This window comes from Hylobates moloch, unplaced genomic scaffold (genome assembly GCF_009828535.3).
Source record: "Hylobates moloch isolate HMO894 unplaced genomic scaffold, HMol_V3 SCAFFOLD_3, whole genome shotgun sequence".
Classification (NCBI taxonomy): Eukaryota; Metazoa; Chordata; class Mammalia; order Primates; family Hylobatidae; genus Hylobates; species Hylobates moloch.
Window position 1 is genome coordinate 14,347,026 of NW_026652278.1, and position 17,413 is coordinate 14,364,438.

At 43.7% G+C, this 17,413-nt stretch overlaps 1 protein-coding gene across 4 annotated transcripts in view; it reads right to left on the reverse strand.

Moving 5' to 3' along the window:
* Nucleotides 1-63: 63 nt before the first annotated feature.
* DENND10 (DENN domain containing 10) overlaps nucleotides 64-17,413 on the reverse strand; it is a 33,114-nt gene continuing 15,764 nt past the window's right edge. For 2 of the 4 annotated variants that reach the window (XM_032176555.2, XM_058435967.1), the window contains 5 exons: nucleotides 16,564-16,675; nucleotides 13,448-13,548; nucleotides 6,794-6,901; nucleotides 3,757-3,851; nucleotides 64-1,576 (listed from right to left, as the gene is read on the reverse strand). In XM_032176555.2, the coding sequence (XP_032032446.1) occupies nucleotides 1,400-1,576; nucleotides 3,757-3,851; nucleotides 6,794-6,901; nucleotides 13,448-13,548; nucleotides 16,564-16,675 (593 nt within the window). In that variant the 3' untranslated portion in view covers nucleotides 64-1,399. The other 2 variants (XM_058435966.1, XM_032176564.2) reach the window with 2 other exon arrangements.

Sequence of the window (17,413 nt, forward strand, 5' to 3'; positions counted from 1 at the left end):
TTGTAATGAGCAGAATTAGAGAAAGAGGGGACAATTCGTCACCCACCTAAAAGTAGTTGAGTATCAAAATATTTCAATTTTATTTCTGCATCATAAATTTATAATTTTAACAACTTTGATCATTAGCTAATATAGTAATACAAAAAAATGAGGAAAAAGATGTTAATATTTTTCATTTCCATAAAGTGCAGATTTAATTTTCAATTATTTGCCTTAGTAAACACCGTCTTATTTCAGGTCCTCCCTGCCCTCACTCAAAAAGACAGGGTGTTTAATTTTTATTTAACAAATATGTAATACCAAGAAAAAGATGAAAGATCCAATAATGTTTTTTGCAAACATGTTTCCAGGTAAGATTTCCAAGGACATCAGTACTGAGTGAAAAATAATCCTTTACAATCAATATGCATGAATACACTAACAAGTACATCATTTAGACCTCCATGCTTATTTGGCAATTTTAAGGTCTCCAGTTATGAAAAAGGTACATAAATGAATACAAACAATTGGCTTGACATGTGGCCAAACTACTTTCATCGAAGTTGTTGGAAGCCTTTCTCTGGTTTTGGCCCCTGTAGGAAGTTAATCTCATATTCCCTTAGCAATAATCTAAGGTCACTGTTTCAGTCCTACACACTTTTTTATATTCAGTGGGCTTCTTAGTTTATCACATAAGGACTGGCACTTTTTTCAAAAGAATATTGCTAACAGGGTTAAATGAGTGCTAATGGCTGAACGTTTGCCAAATGCTTACTTCTGCGATAGTATAAATATGGATTATTAAGGTTGTCTACTCAAGTATAAAATATATGCAAAACTCTTATAATATAGGCAAAATGCTCAAAGGCCGGGAAAAACCTTTTTTTTTTTTAACTTTTACAAGAAAGTGCAACTGCAGGGTCTCTTGAATGATCTTCTAGACAGTTCCGCAGAAAACTTAGCAGTTTGGATCAGAAAGTAGAGTTCCTCAGGAGGAATTAAAGTTCTTCCTAGAAGAATACAAAGCAACATTTCAGGCAGCTTTCTGAAAATAAACCATTAGCTTATGACTACACAGTGAGACAAACTGGAACGTGTAATGAAGGCTTTCATGTTTGTCGTGATGTGCTTTTTTTCTCTTACCCCAGGACCTCTAGCTGTTTCGTAATGTTATATAAAGTAGTTATAGCACTTTGTCCAGCACTGACAGCAGACAGGAAACTAATCAGCTAGGAGAAAATCAGAAGTGTGTTCATGTGTTTCATTGTTTTTCAGGTCAAATCTCAATACTTGCAAATAAATCACTAAAAATATATAACAGTTTCTCTGTTATTTTCAGGATTTCATGTAGTTAATGGATAATCAGAGTGAAAGAGGGCTTTCTATCAATCAGTCATCAGTGATACGTTCTGTCACAGAGTCAGATTTTCAGCATTTGTTCCGCTGCTGCTAGATGATAAAGGAAGTTTTCTGTTGCTGGTGGAAATCGTTTTTGCTTTAGTGCCTCCAAATTAAGGACTCTCTTTTCTCCATCAGCCGAAACTTCTGAAAACGGTGCTAGGTTGGTAAAGATTTCTCTTGTTTTTAGAGCAATATCCTTTAATAGAACAGGAAAATACGCAACATGTTAGTATCCGAAATTTGAATATTTAGTCTCTAGAATTCTTCTTGCTATTTTTTCAGACTGTTTATAAATTATGAAAAATTAGCTCAGCGTGGTGGCTCATGCCTGTAATCCCAGCACTTTGGGAGACCGTGGCAGGAGGACGGCTTGAGCCGGAGTTAGAGGCTGCAGTGAGCCATGATTGCACCACTGCACTCCAGCCTGGGCAACCCTGTCTCAAAAACGAACAACAAAAAACTCCTTTTGTTGTTGTTGTTTTCGAGACAGGGTCTCGCTCTGTTACCCAGGTTGGAGTGCAGTGGTGCAATCATGGCTCACTGCAGCCTCGACCTCCCAGGCTCAAGTGATCTACCCACCTCAGTCTCCTGAGTAGCTGGGACTACAGGCGTGCGCCACCACACCCAGCTAATTTTTTAATACTTTTTGTAGAGATGGGCTTTCACCATGTTGCCCAAGCTGGTCTCAAACTCCTGGGCTCAAGCGATCTGCCCACCTTGGCCTCCCAAACTGCTGGGATTGTAGATCCGAGCCATTGCATCTGGTCTGATAATTCTTTTTAAAGGAAAAATTAGGAAAAATGAAACAAAATTAACTTAGAAAAATCACAGTGTGCGGTTTTTTTTTTTTTTACAATTTTAATCATTTTCTGAGTGTATAATTCAGTGGCATTAAGTACATTTGCAGCGTTGCACAACCATCACCACTATTTCCACCACGTTTCATCATCACAAACAGAAACTCTGTACCCATTAAACAATAATCCCATTTCCCCTCGCTTAGCCCCTAGGAACCACTATTCTGTTTTCTAACTCTGTGAATTTGTCTGCTCTAAATAGTTCATGTAAGTGGAATCATACAACGTTTACCCTTTAGTGTCTGGCTTATTTCATTAGCATGGTTTCAAGGTTCATCCATGCTATATAGCATGTATCAGAATTCTGTTCCTTCCCTCCCCCCAAACAAAAGCCACATTCAAAACATTCCATTCCTTTTTAAGCTGAGTAATATTCTATTGTATATAAAGACTACATTTTGCTTGCCCATTCGTCTGCTGAAGGACACTGGGTGGCTTCTGCCACGTTTTGGCTACTGTGAGTAACACTGCTATGGATATTTCCATACAAGTACAGTCATGCATCACATAATGACGTTTTGGTCAACCAGGGACCACATATGCAGTGGTATTTCCCTCGTCCCATACTGGATTAAAGGCCCACCACCACACCTGGCTAATTTTGTATTTTTTGTATTTTATAGAGACGGGGTTCACCATGTCCCTGACCTCAGATGATCTGCCTGCCTCGGCCTCCCAAAGTGCTGGGATTACATGCATGATCCACCGGGCCCAGCCGAGTCCCTGCTTTCAATTATTTTGGGTATATACCCAGGAACAGCATTGCTAAATCATATGGTAACTCGATGTTTAACTTTTTGAGAAATGCTGCTATTGTTTTTTGAAGGAATCTCTTCCCAAAAGTCCTCTTCTGCCTGGGATGAATAACCCGGCACCTGCCAGCAGGCTTTATTGCTTTTGGGTGGCTGAGGACTCACTAAAGTGCTCATTAAAATCATGTCTTCTGGCCAGGCATGGTGGCTCATGCCTGTAATCTCAGCACTTTGGGAGGCTGAGGTGGGTGAAGCACTTTAGGTCAGGAGTTCAAGATCAGCCTGGTCAACGTGGTGAAACCCCATCTCTACTAAAAGTACAAGATTAGTCAGGTGTGGTGGCAGGCCCCTGTAATCCCAGTGCCTGCTACTTGGGAGGCTGAGGCAGGAGAATCGTTTGAACCCGCATGGTGGAGATTGCAGTGACCCAAGATTGCACCACTGCACTCCACCCTCGGCGACAGTGAAACTTAAAAAAGAAAAAAAAGTCATGTCTTCTTCCTTGTTTGCTGACATCATTAATTCATTCATGTATTTTTGAACCCTTACAGCATTCCCAGCACTTTTACTTGCCCTCCCCAAGGTCTCATACATCATACTGTCATCTAGGTAGCACTTTTAGTCTGTGAACAACACAGTAATGCAAAACTCAAATTCACATATGTTGCCGATATTGTAAGAATATGTCTTTAATGCTGGGGGATAGGTGGGCAACGAGGATTCTCATGGGTCAGGACTTTCAGTAAGTCAGAAGGTGAGGGAGTTACCTGTACAACCTGGCTCTCTGATTTCTCTGGATCTTCTGCAGACTGAACAATTAGCTGACCCATTTCTTTGTGCAGTTTACCCATTGCCATGGCCTCTGGTGAGATCGAGAAGGTGAATATTTAGAAATTGACATAATAGAACAATCATGCCATCTATCTGAAAACTTGAAAGACCACACTGAGGGAATTTTCAAAAAGCAGCTGACAACCTCCCACATGTCCATTTTATCACTAGACACAAATATGACAACATGCTGGGAGGAAAGGCATAATATAATCGTGATTTATACTTCTTGGCCAACATAAAAACAAATCACACCAAACCAGATTTCCCCTTCACACCCACCTGACCAGAATTTTTATTTTTCTTCCCAGACAAAGCATAATGAACAATTCTGACTACAACTAAGTTGTAACTATAAGCCAAGAGTCTGACATTCTAGTCCAGCTCTTTACAGTTAAGAAATTTATCTTTTTGGCGGGAATATTGTGAAAGAGGAGCTTCCTGTCAGTTCTGTAGAAGCCAGCTGGGCACTCAATTCGTTTAGATTCTTAGAAATGAGCAAAGGAAACCACCTAAGTTAGCTTGGTTACATACATTGCTACTGTCTGCACTGAGGAGGTTAACAGAAACTCGTCTGTCACTTCAAGAGACAAACTCCATTCAAATGGTGCGGATTAGGATGAGCCCATTTTATAGACACAGAGCAACACAGGGCAGCAGGGAGATGGCCACCCTTTCCGGTCCTAATGCTTCAGCTGCTTAAGTGGCCCTGGCCACAGCCAGTTTTCTTTCACTTTCGCTTTGCAAAAGGCAGTTATTTCCTAAAGATCTGACCCCATAGTTTGAATTTTTCACCATAAGCATGCATTATGTTTGCAATTTTAAAAGGAATTAAAGGAAAGCCAGTTATGGTTCTATTAATTTGAATTGTTCACATAATCGAATCTAACAATTCCCAATGAGTCAGCATTCAGCTGCCCCCACTTTTAGGAGAAAGATAAGTGACAAAACAAAGCTGTTAATCAGTAATCCCATCTAAAACCACTACCTGAGTAGTGCTCTGGGCTCAACACGCATTTAAGCCAATCTTTTCTACTTTATGTAGCTGTAATTTGGGATAATTTATTTATTTATTTATTTATTTTATTTATTTATTTTGAGACAGAGTCTCGCTCTGCTGCCCAGGCTGGAGTGCAGCGGCGCGATCTTGGCTCACTGCAAGCTCCGCCTCCCAGGTTCACGCCATTCTCTTGCCTCAGCCTCCCAAGTAGCTGGGACTACAAGCCTGCCACCACGCCTAGCTAATTTTTTGTATTTTTAGTAGAGACGGGGTTTCACCGTGTTAGCCAGGCTGGTCCCAATCTCCTGATCTTGTGATCCACTCGCCTTGGCCTCCGAAAGTGCTGGGATACAGGCGTGAGCCACAGTGCCCGGCCTAATTTGGAACAATTTAAAATGTCTGAGAATGCCACTCTAACACTAGTACACCCTTTCCTGATCATTAGCTCTAAGAACAGTTTCATTCCCTTATGCTTACTGAGACATGCTTCAAAAAGATTTTCCATACTGGAGTCACATTTAACCCTGTGTAGTGATAAACATCTACATATTTTTTGACACTCCTTTCTTCAAGAGGTGAAGACTTATTCCTCTCTGAAGTGTTGACTAAACTTAGTGATTTGCTTCTAACAAATAGCATATGGAGGAAGTAATGGTGACTATCAAGACAAGATTATAAAACGCACTGTGACTTCCTTTTCTCTCTCGGGTCACTCACTCCTGGGGAGCCAGCTGTCATATTGTAAGAACACTCAAGCAGCCCTATGGAGAGGCCCATGGCAGAAGGAACTGAGGCCCCCTGCCAACAGCCATGCACGTTGAAAGTGGATGTTCTAGCCCCAGTGGAGCCTTCAGATGACAGTGGCTCTGGGATATTGTGACTGAAACTTCCTGAACCAAAACTACCACTAGATAAGTCATTCCTGATCCGCCAAAACTGTGAGATAAATATTTGCTGTTTTAAAACATGATGGCTCACGCCTGTAACCCCAGCACTTTGAGAGGCTGAGGCCAGTGGATCACTTGAGGTTAGGAGTTCGAGACCAGCCTGGCCGACATGGTGAAACCCTGTCTCAACTAAAAATACAAAAATTAGGCCAGGCGCAGTGGCTCACATATGTAATCCCAGCACTTTGAGAGGCCGAGGCAGGCGGATCACGAGGTCAGGAGTTCAAGACCAGCCTGAGCAACATGGTGAAACCCCATCTCCACTAAAAATACAAAATTAGCTGGGCGTGGTGGCGGGTGCCTGTAATCCCAGCTACTCAGGAAGCTGAGGCAGGAGAATCACTTGAACCTGGGAGGCGGAGGTTGCAGTGAGCCAAGATCGCGCCATTGCACTCCAGCCTGGGCAACAGAGTAAGACTCCATTTCAAAAAAAAAAAAAAATATATATATATATATAGCTGAGCATGGTGGTGCATGCCTGTAAACCCAACTACTTGGGAGGCTGAGACATGACAATCACCTGAACCCGGAAGGCACAGGCTGCAGTGAGCCAAGATCAGGCCACTGCACTCCAGCCCGGGCAACAGAGGAAGACTCTGCCTCAAAAAAAAAAAAAAAGAAAGAAAGAAAAAAAAGAAAAGAAAAGGACTATGTGTTGTTTTAAACCACTAAGTTCTGTATGACTCAGAGACATTTCAAAATTAAGAAAATAAAAAATAAACTGCTAAGTTCTGAAGTGATTTGTTATGTGGCAGTAGATAATACACCTTGTTTAAACACAAAAGTGGTGAAACAAGATGAACAGACTATTTAACTTCTTAGCATATAATCTGCTGCATAAGCACCCGGGATGTTCTGCTAATATGTCTGTGTCTATAGGAATAAATGTTGTGTTCTAGACACGGAAATATCCATCTTCAGCAAAGTGGGTAAACCAGCCCTCAAATACTGGTTTTAGAGAATCAGCCTAAAAATGTACAACTGTTTGGCTTATATCTTGTATCAAGAACAGAACAGAGAACAAACCTTTTGCAAGGGGAGCAATGGTAATCTCACTCTCTGCCAGATTCACAAACACATCATAGAAGTCTGGTCTGTTGCTCACCTCCAAGTCTACAAATCCAGCGACGTAACCTGCATCACAAACATGAGCAACCTTACTGGAGTAGGAAGAAATATGTGAACCCGTCAAAAGAATTGGGTCTAAAAGCTCATCGAGTGCTCTCTTTCACTGCTTTATTCATTCGGGAACATTAGCTGCACCCTGTGGCAGTTAGTAAGACTACATTATTATCAGTTGCCTGAAGACATTCACACAACACCAAATATTCCAAAATTATCCATCAGTGTCAAGGACAAGACTGAAGTAGGGCATTTACTTTCCAATCATTGCTCTTGGGGTCAAGAATGACAGCTGGGGCAGAAGGTAGCGAGGACTCTCTTGACTGATGTTCCCCTTTCAGGTCTTTGCCTTCAGGAAACCAATGCCAAATGCATGGTTCTCAGAGTGGAAATGGCATCATCTTTAAGGATTCAGGGCAACTCAGGAATTAGCAGACCTCTGGGATTGGTGTTAGAACAATGATTCCCAGATTTTTTTGATTTCACAGAGCAATACAACTACCAAAAAAAAAATTATTTGAGGAGTGACTGATATGGTTTGGATCTGTGTTCCCACCCAAATCTCATGTCGAACTGTAATCCTCAATGTTGGAGGTGGGGCTGGGTGGGAGGTGATTGGATCATGGGGGTGATTTGTCATGAACGGTTTAGCACCATCCCCTTAGTGTGGTTCTCGTGATTGAGTTCTCACAAGATCTCGTTAAAAGTGTACAGCACCTTCCCCCACCTTCCTCCTGCTCCAGCCATGTAAGACGTGCCTGCTTCCCCTTCACCGTCCGCCATGATTGTAAGTTTCCTGAGGCCTCCACAGAAGCAGAAGCCACTATGCTTGCCGTACAGCCTGCAGAACTGTGAGCCAATTCAACTGCTTTTCTTTATAAATTACCTAGTCTCAGTTGTTTTTGTTTTTTTTTTTTTGAGACAGAGTCTGGCTCTGTCACCAAGGCCAGAGTGCAGTAGCGTGATCTTGGCTCACCACAACCTCCACCTCCGAGGTTCAAGAGATTCTCCTGCCTCAGCCTCCTGAGTAGCTGGGACTACAGGCGTGCACCACCACGCCTGGCTAATTTTTGTATTTTGAGTAGAGATGGGGTTTCACCATATTGCCCAGACTGGTGTCGAACTCCTGACCTTGTGATCTGCCTGCCTCAGCCTTCCAAAGTGCTGGGATTACAGGCGTGAGCCACTGCACCTGGCCTTTTTGTTTGTTTGTTTTTGAGACAGAGTCTTGCTCTGTTGCCCAGGCTGGAGTGCAGTGGCACGATCTTGGCTCACTGCAACCTCTACCTCCTGGGTTCAAGCAATTTTCTTGTCTCAGCCTCCTGAGTAGCTGGGACTACAGGCATATGCCACCACACCTGGCTAAATTTTGTATGATTAGTAAAGACAGGATTTCACCATATTGGTCAGGCTGGTCTTGAACTCATGACCTCAGGTGATCCACCCACTTTGGCCTCCCAAAGTGCTGGGATTACAGGTGTGAGCCATCTTGCCCGGCCTTCGGTTATTTCTTTATAGCAGTGCAAGAACACACTAATACAAGGACCAATTTATCATTCCTAGAGTTTTACTTTACCAAGCAAGGACAGTTAAAAAATAACAGATGGGGGGCAGTGGCCCATGCCTGTAATCCCAGCACTTTGGAAAGCTGAGGTGGGAGGATCACTTGAGGCCAGGAGTTTGAGACTGTCCTGGCCAACATGATGAAACCCTGTCTCTACTAAAAATACAAAAATTAGCTGGTGGCCAGGCGCGGTGGCTCATGCCTGTAATCCTAGCACTTTGGGAGGCCGAGGCGGGTGGATTGCTTGAGCTCGGGAGTTCGAGGCCTGCCTGGGCAACATGGCGAAACCCCATCTTTAATACAAATATTTAAAAAAAAAATTAGCTGGGCATGGTGGCACACGCCTGTAGTCCCTGTTACTTGGGAGGCTGAGGCATGAGAATTGCTTGAACCTGGGAGGTGGAAGTTGCAGTGAGCCAAGATCACACCACTGCACCCCAGCCTGGGCAACAGAGTGAGACTCTGTCTCAAAAAAATAAAATAAAATAAAATAATTTAAAAAACAACAAAACCAAAACCTACTGCTGAGAGCCAGACCCAGGCCCACCCATGAATGAGAAAATGTGACAGATGACAAGTAATATTACTCATTACTGAAAAAAGAGACTATTCAATAAATGTCCTGCTCCAAGTGGTTATCTATAGGGTAAAAAAGTTCAGTCAGATCCCAAATTCACAAACTACACAAAAAATTATTCCAGATAAATTAATAACTTAACTGGGAAATAAAAAACATTAAAAATTTGTAGGCCAGGCACAGTAGCTCACACCTATAATCTCAGCACTTTCGGAGGCCAAGGCCGGAGCTCAAGAGTTTGAGACCAGCCAGGGCAACATGGTGAAACCTTATGTCTACAAAAAAAAAAAAAAAAACACATGCCTGTAGTCCCAGCTACTTGGGAGGCTGGGGTAGAAGGATGGCTTAAGCCCAGGAGGTGGAGGTTGCAGTGAGCCAAGATTGAGCCACTGCACTCCAGCCTGGGTGACAGAGCAAGACCCTGTCTCAAAAAAAGACATAACAACCAAACAAAAAAAAAAAAAAGAAAAAGAGAAAGAAAAATTTTCATAAGAAAATGGCCAGGCACAGTGGCTCATGCCTATAATCCCAGAGCCCAGGAATTCAAGACAAGCCCAGGCAATAAAGCAAGACCTTGTCTCTCAAAAAAAATACAGATGGCTGGGCGCGGTGGCTCCTGCTTGTAATCCCAGAACTTTGGGAGGCCAAAGCAGGTGGATCATCTGAGGTCAGGAGTTCGAGACCAGCCTGACCAATATGGTGAAACCCTGTCTCTACTAAAAATACAAAAATTAGCCAGGCGTGGTGGTGGGCGCCTGCAGTCCCAGCTACTCAGGAGGCTGAGATAGGAGAATTGCTTGAACCAGGGAAGTGGAGGTTGCAGTGAGCTGACAGCGTGCCACTGCACTTTGGCCTGGACAACAGAGGGAGACTCCATCTCAAAAAAGACAGGCAATAACAAACTATGGCAAGGAAGTAGAGAAAAAGAACTCTCGTACACTGTTGGTGGGAATGTAAATTAATACAGTCACTATGGAGAATAGTATGGAAATTTCTCAAAAAACTAAAAATAGAACTACCATATGACCCAGCAATCCCATTGCTGGGTATTTACCCCCAAAAAAGGAAATCAGTTTATCAAAGAGATACCACCACTCCCATGTTCATTGCAGCACTGTTCACAACCACCAAGATTTGGAATCAAACTGAGTGTCCATCAACAGATGAATGGAAAAGAAAATGTGGTGCATATACACAGTGGAATATTATGCAGCCATAAAAAGGAATGAAATCCTGTCATTTGCAACAACATGGATGGAACTGGAGGCATCATGTTAAGTAAAAGAAGCCAGGGACAGAAAGACAAATTTTGCATGTTCTCACTTATTTGGGGAAGCTAAAAATTAAAACAATGGAACTCAGGGAGATAGAGAGTAGAATGGTGGGTACCAGAGGTTAGGAAGGGTAGTGGGGAGAGGGGGAAAATTTGGGATGGTTAGTGGATACAAAAATATAGTTAGAATGAATAAGACCTAGTATTTGATAGCACAATAGGGTGACTACAGTGAATGATAGTTTACTGTATATTTAAAAATAACTAGAAGTTGGCTGGGCACAGTGGCTCACACCTGTAATCCCAACACTTTGGGAAGCTGAGGCGGGTGGATCACCTGAGATCAGAAGTTGGAGACCAGCCTGGCCAACATGGTAAAACCCCATCTCTACTCTCTACCAAAAATATAAAAAAATTAGCTGGGCATGGTGGTGCACACCTGTAATCCCAGCTACTCGGGCAGCTGAGGCAGGAGAATCACTTGATCCTGGGAGGTGGAGGCTGTAGTATGCTGAGATCGTGCCACTGCACTCCAGCCTGGGCAACAGAGTGAGACTCCAACTCAAAAAAAAACAAAAAACAAAAAACAAAAAAAACTAGAAGTGGAATCACAATGTTCTTAACACAAAGAAATCATAAATGCTTGAGGTGATGGATACTGCAATTACCCTGATGTAAACATTATACATTGTAGGCCTGTATCAAAACATCACATGTACCCCATAAATATATATACCTATTATATACCCATAATAATTAAAAAGATTAAAAAAAAGTCACTGATAAACTTTTAAGACTAGAACTTTACAAGTTCGGCCAGGCACAATGGCTTATGCCTGCAATCCAGGCACTTTGGGAGGCCGAGGCGGGAGGATCACCTAAGGTAAGAAATTTGAGGCCGGGCGCAGTGGCTCACGCTTGTAATCCCAGCACTTTGGGAGGCCGAGGCGGGCGGATCACGAGGTCAGGAGATCGAGACCACGGTGAAACCCCGTCTCTACTAAAAACACAAAAAAAATTAGCCGGGCGTGGTGGCGGGCACCTGTAGTCCCAGCTACTCGGAGAGGCTGAGGCAGGAGAATGGCGTGAACCCGGGAGGCGGAGCTTGCAGTGAGCCGAGATTGCGCCACTGCACTCCAGTCTGGGCGACAGAGCGAGACTCCGTCTCAAAAAAAAAAAAAAAAGAAATTTGAGACCAGCCTGGCCAACATGGAGAAACCCTGTCTCTACTAAAAATACAAAAATTAGCTGGGCATGGTGGCAGGTGCCTGTAATCCCAGCTACTAGGGAGGCTAAGGCAGGAGAATTGCTTGAACCCAGGAGGCAGAGGTTGCAGTGAGCTGAGATCACACTATTGCACTCCAGCCTGGGTAACAAGAACAAAACTCCATCTCAAGAAAAAAAAAAAAAGAACTTTACAGGTTAAATAGTTATATTTAACTATTTAGGTTAAATAGTTATATTTAACTATTTAGGTTAAATATAGGTTGCATTTTTTTTATTTTATAATTTAAAAATTTTAAAAGATGGGTCTCCTATGTTGCCCAGGCTGGTCTGGAACTTCTGGGCTCAGGCGATCACCCCACTTCGGCCTCCCAAAGTGCTGGGATTACAGGTCTGAGCCACTGTGCTCAGCCAAAAATAGGCTGCATTTTGATGATGGCTGAACAACAATGTGAATGTACTTAATGCCACTGAACTATATGTTTACAAATGGTTAAAAAGGTAAAGTAGCTGTGCGTAGTGGCTGACGCCTGTAATCCCAACAGTGTGAGAGGCCAAGACGGGCAGATCGCTTGAGTTCAGGAGTTCAAGACCAGCCTGAGCAACATACGAAGACCTGGTCTCAAAAAAAAAAGGAAATCTTTTTTTTTTCTGGAGACAGAGTCTCGCTCTGTCGCCCTAGCTGGAGTGCAGTGGCTCAGTCTCGGCTCACTGCGACCTCCACCTCCTGGGTTCAAGCAATTCTTGTGCCTCAGCTTCCAGAGTAGCTGGAACTACAGGCACCCACCACCACACCCGGCTAATTTTTTTTTTTTGGTATTTTAGTAGAGACAACGGTTTCACCATGCTGGCCAGGGTGGTCTCAAACTCCTGAGCTCAGGCAATCCACTCGCCTCAGCCTCCTAAAGTGCTAGGATTATAGGCATGAGGCACCGCGCCCCACCAAAGAAAGGTAAATCCTGTATGCATTTTACAATTTTTTTTTTTTTGAGACAGAGTTTCACTCGTTGCCCAGGCTGGAGTGCAATGGCGTGATCTCGGCTCACCGCAACCTCCGCCTTCCGGGTTCAAGCGCTTCTCCTGCCTCAGCCTCCCAAGTAGCTGGGATTACAGGCATGCGCCACCATACCCAGCTAATTTTTTGTATTTTTAGTAGAGACGGGGTTTCTCCATGTTGGTCAGGCTGGTCTTGAACTCCCGACCTCAGGTGATCTGCCCACCTTGGCCTCCCAAAGTGCTGGGATTACAGGCATGAGCTACCGCGCCCGGCCACAGTTTTTTTTTAAACTAAAAAAAAAAAAATTTTAAGGGCAAAAAATTGATTGCATGTGACAAAGAAATAATAAAGGATCAGTATTCCACTTAGGAATGCACAAAATAAAAACAAAAAACCCTCTTTAAAGTGGAATAAAATTAGCTGGGCTTGGTATGCGCATGCCTGTAATCCCAGCTACTTGGGAGGCTAAGGCAGGAGAATTGAAGGCAGACGTTGCGGTAAGCTAAGATCGCGCCATTGCATTCCATCCTGGGCAACAAGAGTGAAAATCTGTCTCAGGGGGCCGGGCGCAGTGGCTCACGCCTGTAATCCCAGCACTTTGGGAGGTCGAGGCGGGTGGATCACGAGGTCAGGAGGTCGAGACCACGGTGAAACCCCGTCCCTACTAAAAAAATACAAAAAATCAGCCAGGCGCGGTGGTGGGCGCCTGTAGTCCCAGCTACTCCGGAGGCTGAGGCAGGAGAATGGTGTGAACCCGGGAGGCGGAGGTTGCAGTGAGCCAAGATTGCACCACTGCACTCCAGCCTGGGCGACAGAGCAAGACTCCGTCTCCAAAAAAAAAAAAAAAAAAAAAAGAAAAGTCTCAGGAAAAAAAAAAAAAAAGTGAAACAGTTCCTCCCCTCCCCTGGGATCCTCTTGTCTACCTGTGCACATCTGCAGGGCTTCCAGCTCATCGGCGTTGAGGTGCACGTAAGAGTGAAGGATGGTCCAGTCCTGTCGGTGCCACACCAGGGCAGGCAGAGTCCTGGGGAATCAAGGCAAGAATTCAAGTTGTTGCTGGTCCACACCTTAAAGACTCAGCCTGCCCCTTCTCCTCTTCCTGAGGAGGAAATGAAGAGGGTAGAGTCTACAGCTAATCAGGGACAGAAGTGAGACCAAGCCTCAAATGTGCTAACCTCTGGGCTTCAAATTAAAGCAATGCAATGTTTTATTATTTATTTTTTTGAGATGGAGTTTCACTCGTCACCCAAGCTGGAGTGCAATGGCATGATTTTGGCTCACTGCAACCTCCACCTCTGGGGTTCAAGTAATTCTCCTGCCTCAGTCTCCCAAGTAGCTGGGACTACAGGCGCCTGCCACCATGGCCCGGTTAATGTTTGTATTTTTAGTGGAGATCGGGTTTCACCATGTTGGCCAGGCTGATCTTGAACTCCCGACCTCAGGTGACCCGCCTGCCTTGGCCTCCCAAAGTGCTGGGATTACAGGCGTGAGCCACTGCACCCAGCCTCTACGCAATGTTTTAAACTCTGCTTTTGGGGATCAGATCAGCTACAGAAAGCTCAAGGTGAAGTTTCAAAAGATCCCTGTGGTAGCAAGGAGTGACGCTTCTAAGGTTTTCCTCTGAAAATCCCACTCTGGAGACTGCCATGCAAAGGGAGTCTGAGGGTAACATTCAAAGTCACCTCTGCAAGCAAGAAATTTTCTGGAAGTCTCCCATTTATATTTAAAATTTTAGTAAAACTCGCAAACCAAGTGTGTTTGTTTTCCTACGACACAGGTTTCCCTGAAAAAAACTTATGGTAGAATAATGACTGCAACAAGATGTATCAAGTTTACCTGTGGCTTCATGAACCCCCTGGTGCCCTGCTAAATATCTCAGAAGCTGTGACCGCTCCAGTTTAAGTAGCATACGTAGAGGGGGAAAAGGTGATGGGATAGAAAATATAGGCTTTTGGACCCAGAGAGGGCAGGGTAAAAATTCTGGCCCTCTCACTTGAAATCTGATGCAATCATGACCATAACAATAATAACTTCTAAAGTGTGTCTTACAGGCTAGGTACATGTTAAGCATCTTACACAAATTATTTCCAGTCTTAAAAACAAACTTGTAAGTAGATATTACGATCTTCATTTTACAGATAAAGGAACACAGGCTCAGAAACAATATCTTTTGTTTTGTTTCTGTGACAGGGCCTCACTCCGTCGTCCAGACTGGGGTGCAGTGACGTGATCATGGCTCACTGCAGCCTCCACCTCCTGGGCTCAAGCGATTCTCCCACCTCAGCCTCCTGTGTAGCTCGGGCTACGGGTGCATGCCACCATGCGTGGCTAATTTTTGTATTTTTTTTACAGAGCTGGGGTTTTGCTGTGTTGCCCAGTCTGGTCCTGAACTTCTGATCTAAGGCAATCTGCTAGCCTCAGCCTCCCAAAGTGCTGGGATTACAGGTGTAAGCCACCATGCCCGGCCAACATTCAGTATCTTTTATGTGTTCACAGAGCTAATAAGTTACCCTCCCAAGATTTTAACTCAGGTCTTTCCGACTATGAAGCCTTTGTTCTTTTCAATACCTTATACCTATACTCTGCCAACCTTAATTTTCTCATTCATAAAACAGGGTAAAAATACTTCCTTGCAGGGTTCTTGTTATGAGTAAATTTAATAATTTAAGGTATCTTATAAAATGCCTGACATACAGTAAACCCAACACGAATGCTAAGTCCTCTTGCTTTTAAAGGAGGACCTGGCCAGGCGCAGTGGCTCACGCCTGTAATCCCAGCACTTCGGGAGGCCGAGACGGCAGATCACAAGGTCAAGAGATCGAGACCATCTTGGACAACATGGTGAAACCCCATCTCTACTAAAAATACAAAGATTAGCTGGGCGTGGTGGTGCGTGCCTGTAGTCTCAGCTACTCGGGAGGCTGAGGCAGGAGAATTACTTGAACCCGGGAGGTGGATGTTGCAGTGAGCCAAGATCACGCCACTGCACCACTCCAGCCTGGCAACAAAGCAAGAGATTCTGTCTAAAAAAAAAAAAAAAAAAAAAAAAAGACCTAATGGCTGGGTGTGGTGGTTCATGTCTGTAATCTCAACAGAGGCAGGAGAATCACTTGAGCCCAGGAGTTCGAGACCAGCCTGGCCAACATAGTGAGACCCAAGAAACCCCATCTCGACAAAAAATATAAAATAAAATAAAAATGAAAAAAATTTAAAAGGACCTAGTAACAAGTTAGATTTAGTAAACAAAAAATCTTTAAAAATCTGTATGGCAGGTGGGGGAGCTGTTAGAGGCGGCAGGGCCTGGCAGGCACCTCTTGGCCCTGAGCTGACCCCTCTGGCAAAAAAATTATTAACAACAACGAAATCTTTATGTATTTTGGCCGGGCACAGTGGCTCACACCTGTAATTCCAGCATTTTGGGAGGCCAAGGCATGAGGATCACTGGAGCCTAGGAGTTTGAGACCACCCTGGGCAACACAGCAAGACCCCATCTCTACTAAAAATGAAAATAAAATTTAAAAAATCTATATGTACTATCAAAATAAGAGTCTTTGTCCTGCTCTAAAACTTTTTAATTAAAACAAGAAAAAAAAAGAGTCTTTGATAAAATGGAACAGAAGGAACAATTTACCTGAAACGGTTCAGCAAACTATGGCCCACAGGCTAACTGCCTGTCCTTGAAAATAAAGTTTCATTGACCACAGCCGTGCCGAGTCATTTATGTACGTGTCCTCCATGGTTGCTTTTGTGCTACCCAGGCAGTTGAGTAGTTGGGACAGTGACCATATGGCTCACAAACCTAAAATATTTACTGTCTGCCAAGGAAAAGTTTGCTAACCCCCTGCTCTAAAATAGTCATAAATAGTCCAAATCAGTGACTTTGAACTACTAGAGCTAAACAGAAACTTCAGACCAAAGGTGATATTTCACCACATGCTATTTATAGCAAATGTGCAACACAGCAGAGCACACAGTAACATCTAGTGCGGCAAACTGTCTGCCAACAAAGTTAACACTTTTTTATAATGAGAGATGATACCTGGTAAACTCCTGGACCGCTTCTATCTTGGGGTGATACACCACAATTCTTTTCTTTAGCATCAGTGCTGTGTGTAAGATAACAGTTTCCATTCCAAACTGAGATACAATGTCTTCAAAAAAGAGAAATTTTAATGTTACTGAATTACACATCATGCAAAGAAATAAAGATTTTTTTCTTCGTTTTTTTTTTTGAGACCGAGTCTCACTCTGTCACCCAGGCTGGAGTGCAGTGGCAAGATCTTTGCTCACTGCAACCTCTGCCTCCTGGGCTCAAGCGAGTCTCCTGCTTCAGTTTCCCGAGTAGCTGGGATTACAGGCACACACCACCACACCTGGCTAATATTTGTATTTTTAGTAGAGACAGGGTTTCACCATGTTGGCCAGGCTGATCTCGAACTCCTGACCTCAAGTGATCCACCCACCTTAGCCTCCCAAAGTGTTGGGATTACAGGTTTGAGTCACAGCACCTGGCCTACAAAATTATTTTTAATACAGAGAATTTAGGCAAATGTTGTAAAGCATACAAACACTTTATTTGGTGGAAGAGTAGATCTATCCTATGTCAGCTTCCCAGGATGTGTGCTCTGCCCCGCAAGGGACTCTATGATGGGATGCACAGAGGAAGCTAGACTCACAAAAAACTGAAACAACTGATGTGAAGGGAACCAGCATCTTTCTATATCATTAAAACTTCCTGATTTAAAAAAAAAAAAACAAAAAAGTCTGCCAGGTGCAGGGTGACTCATGTCTGTAATCCCAACACTTTGGGAGGCCAAGGTGGGAGGATGACTTGAGCCCAGGAGTTTGAGACCAGCCTGGGCAACATAGGGAGACTGTCTCTAAAAAAT